Source organism: Bombus impatiens, unplaced genomic scaffold (genome assembly GCF_000188095.3).
Source record: "Bombus impatiens unplaced genomic scaffold, BIMP_2.2 scf_0019, whole genome shotgun sequence".
In the NCBI taxonomy this organism is placed as follows: domain Eukaryota; kingdom Metazoa; phylum Arthropoda; class Insecta; order Hymenoptera; family Apidae; genus Bombus; species Bombus impatiens.
The window spans coordinates 178,800-182,922 of record NT_176438.1 but is presented as its reverse complement, the minus strand read 5'-3'; the positions used below and the strand labels follow the sequence as shown (position 1 = coordinate 182,922).

At 40.8% G+C, this 4,123-nt stretch overlaps 1 protein-coding gene across 1 annotated transcript; it reads right to left on the bottom strand.

The window, feature by feature from the left end:
• Positions 1–369: 369 nt before the first annotated feature.
• On the bottom strand, positions 370–4,058 carry LOC100740124 (fork head domain-containing protein crocodile). The gene is made up of 2 exons (XM_012380894.3): positions 1,953–4,058; positions 370–1,106 (listed from the first exon to the last, which is right to left on the bottom strand). Exons 1-2 carry the CDS (start codon positions 3,311–3,313, stop codon positions 980–982), a joined length of 1,488 nt encoding a protein of 495 aa, XP_012236317.1. The 5' UTR covers positions 3,314–4,058; the 3' UTR covers positions 370–979.
• Positions 4,059–4,123: the final 65 nt, after the last annotated feature.

Here is a 4,123-nt window from a genome sequence, read left to right as displayed (position 1 = left end):
TGTCTTGAAAATGTCAAGTATGTATAACTTTAGTTGGCATACAACGATTCATTTCCTTCGTTCGTTATTTCTCGATCGATATACATACATAGAACCGGAATAAGATTCGATAGAGTATAAAATACCTCGAACTATATGTAGTTCCACTCCAACAACATGTCTCTAATCGAAGTGGAAATTAGCGAATGTTGTTGAACTATTCGCACAATTCACTGCAAGCATTTTAATAATTGACAGACTCATAAGAAAAACAACCTTTGCCAAGAGATACAAAATTTTATGATTTCATTAAATATAATTCTTCTACAATATGAATATAAATATATTTATAGTAATTAAAAGACAGCGCCAATACCTAAAATGTATTCTTTTAGATGAGAAAGAAATGCAGCTTTCGTATTAAAAAGTGTAAAAGTTTATTATTCCGAATATTAGTTGACTATGAATATATAGCACATTCCAGAAAGTTATTTGATTTTGATTAATCTCAAATTGCTTTTTCTTAGAGCAGTCCAATCTCATTATGGCAGTCCATTTAGTTGTTTAATACGAAGAATATTTCATTAAAGGGACTGAAATAAATTAAACAGAAATAAAAGATCTTGAAGATAAATACGAACAAGGATCGTTTTTGTCATGAGTCCTTCAATTCTCTCCTATTCGTTAAAATCCTTTTTTACTGCACCTATAACGTGCTACGTTATACATTCATTGTACTATTATCAAGTACATGAACGATGAAATATCTACAGCTATTTTCGTATCGTTTAGTTCGTATAGTTTCGGCAAATTGAAATTCAAATTGATATTACTTTCACGCCGTTTTATCATGGATTTCTAGACTTATCTAATTCCACTCTTTGGCGAGCTCTTCCGTGCACGGGATCCACTCTTGTTTCACATAAACCAAGCTCGGGTCGTAGTGCTCGGTGTGATGTTCTTCAAGGCCTCGGTGATGAGGCCTTGAATTTCGGTATTCTCAGTACTTATGCAACGTGATGGGTAGATTTCCGCTAGTGTTGACAGTATTGCAGTCTTGGTAGTATCTGTGGTACAAGGGTGGAGACGGAGCTGCGCTCGATGAGAGAGGAGTTGGCGGGCTGGATCTGAAAATTGTGGATACTTTACCACATTTTCCAAAGTCGTCCTTGCAAAGGAAAACATCCATGGATAATAATTTGTAATATATGTGACACTGTTATTACATTTTTTCAAGTAATTAAATTTTGTTACATTTAATATCTCACTATGTCATATTATGGTACAATTATGTTATATAATTTATGTTACATTATAGTTATTTTCTCTCGCTCACATTAACATAAAGGTTTAGGAAATTAAATGTCTTACTTTTAATAATAAATATCTATTCTGCTCTCGCTAGAATATGTTATAAAATTTATATTATGCTATATATTCGCACATCACAAAACTGCACTTTTGCTACATTTTAAGGCAATACAATTTAAAATTGTAAATAATTAATCTTAATACGCTTAGCCATCACCAATCTCACTACACTATCTACATATATTGTAGTACAATTATATTTCAATATTATATTCATATTACTTATATTATACTTATTTATATCATAAAATTTCATGTCGCTTTATTTACAATACAATCTTTAATTTCAAGTACTTAGATCCTTTTATTCTTTTATACATTTACCTATTTACTTATAAAAGACATCTTTGGAAAGAGATCTTACAAAAAAGTTTTTTTTAAGTTAAGAAAAAATGGTAATAAAATAAACAGCGAAACAATGAATAATTTTGATCTAGATACATATATGCAAAAATTGTACTTTCGCTACAGTACAATTGCAAGTTCTAAATAATTGAACTGTTTTGCTTTTCGTATACTACAATTCATTAGACACCTTCCCCGGATAAAGGATAAACGACGGTAGTACAGCGAAAGGATCCACCAGTGATTTCTGTTTTTACCTGTAAAGCTGACAGCTCGGCGATTGAGTATCCTGATAAATGGCGGCGGCGTCGGGACTGGCCGCCTCCTGGTACCATTGCGAGTGTCCCGCGGTGTTATTATGGTTTCTCGAATTGTATTCCGTATGATCCATTATGTAACCAGCCGTGGGCGTGCAATAAGGCGCGTACATGGTTCCAGGCGGCGAGCCGTTGCTCCTAGACACGGTGCTGCTGTGACCGTATCCAGTAGTCGCCATCATTGCCGCGACGGCGGCCGTCGTCGTCGTTGTAGTCGCGCAAACGGAGGGCAGGTGGTCCCTGGAGACCACCCCCGAACCCATCGACTCCCTGCTCGTCATAATCGAGTGTGAGTGAGGGTGAGTATGTTGAAGACCGTGAGGATGATGCGTATGATGTGGATTATCCCTTGTCATTAGAGCTGCGCTGTTCTCTCTCGTCGTCATCAATGCATCCACGCTAAAACTAGTAGGATCTAATCCCATAGACACATCTTGAATGCTGTCTTGATGAACCTGATGAGCTTGGTGCACTTGATGACCCAGAGCAGTTTGGATGACGCTTTGGCCAGCTATTGCGACGGCTGACGTCGTCGTTACCGCTGTCTTTGTGTCTTGAATAGGACTGTGAAGACCGTATTTCGCTTGTACAGCCATGCAATGACTACCAGCGTCGTTTACCGGCTCCCTTTTCGGTTTACACAAAGTCGTGTCCAGGGTGCCCAATTTCTTCGTAGACGCATCCGACGGTGGCGCTATTACAATGTTACTAGGTTTCGTCTCGTCCTGATTACGTTGCTTCTCGGGAACCAAGCCTTGTCTCTTTAATGCTTCTTCTTTCTCTTTCAGGGCATCCTTCTTTTTAAAGCGCCGCCGACGCCTTAGATAAGAACCGTTATCGAACATATTGTAGCTATCCGGGTCCAGCGACCAGTAGCTTCCTTTACCGGGCTTCTTGTCATCCCTTGGCACCTTCACAAAGCACTCGTTTAAACTGAGATTATGCCTGATCGAATTCTGCCAGCCTTGCTTGTTCTCACGGTAATAAGGAAAACGCTCCATGATAAATTGATAAATCCCGTTTAGCGTGATCTTCTTGTCGGGAGCGTTTTGGATCGCCATCGCGATCAAAGCTATGTAAGAATACGGAGGTTTTACCATATCCTTACCGGGATGGTGAATGTGTTGCTGGGTTATGCCTGAGACCGGGTAACCTGCCGCCGTCGCGTAACCGCCGTACCGGTATTGTTCGTAGTATCCTGGTGCGGCGCCCACTCCTGGATACGACGGAGTGCCCATCCCAACAGGAACCGCCGTTGCGTGCCTGTAATATGCATTCTGCTCGCTGAACAGCGTATGCATCTTTACAAGTGCACCTGATCTTGGCTTTACTTTAAACACGTGGAGGTGATTTTAAAAAAGATTCAGTAGCGCTTGCTCTGTGATACGTGAATCTATATAGTATGTCTAGATCACTGGCTATATATATTTGCAGAATAGTTTTAACGTAACGACATTTTTATTTAATACGTTAAATGTCCTATATATCCTCCAAAGACGGCAGTGAACTTTGATTTTTACATTCACTCACTGATTTCGATCAGTCACATTTAATTATTTACACTTAGTCACTAAACAATTGGATGGTGGAATCGATATATGATGATATAGGGAATTTCACTAGATATTTCTGAGCAAGTCGATACAGTCACTCACTGAAACTTTCGAATCGGCATGGTAGCCACTCGGTTCGATAGATCGTCGGCGAATTATCAATTCCGTCGGCGGTAGACGGAGACGGCGGCGTTCGTTTACTCGTTAGACCGTTTAAATGGTGTTTTGTTGACGCTTCGGAATATCTCTGTAGTCTGTTGGGAAGTTGGTCTCCGTCGATCGAGGAAGAGACAGGCGGCGCGGCGTGGTGCAAGACAAGGGTGCATCCAGTGGTCGATGCAAGGCTAACCCGTAAACCCGCGTGCACGCGTATTATGATACACAACAGGCCGGAGTTTACTCAACCCCGAGTAAAAACACACTGGGGCCTCGGCCTCGCGAGCGAACGAAGTGTTCGGTGTCGGGCAGCACGGCTGCGCGACCCGTACGTGCCGCTTCTCTTCGAAAAATCACGAGAAACCCCGTGACGGCCTGCCGCCTGTTATTCAACGGGCCACG

Excerpts from the sequence above, each read along its gene's own strand:
- LOC100740124 (XM_012380894.3), bottom strand. The coding sequence starts at position 3,313 with ATGCATACGCTGTTCAGCGAGCAGAATGCATATTACAGGCACGCAACG. Across the intron at positions 1,107-1,952 it reads CCGAGCTGTCAGCTTTACAG|ATCCAGCCCGCCAACTCCTC; the intron begins GTAAAAACAGAA and ends CACAATTTTCAG.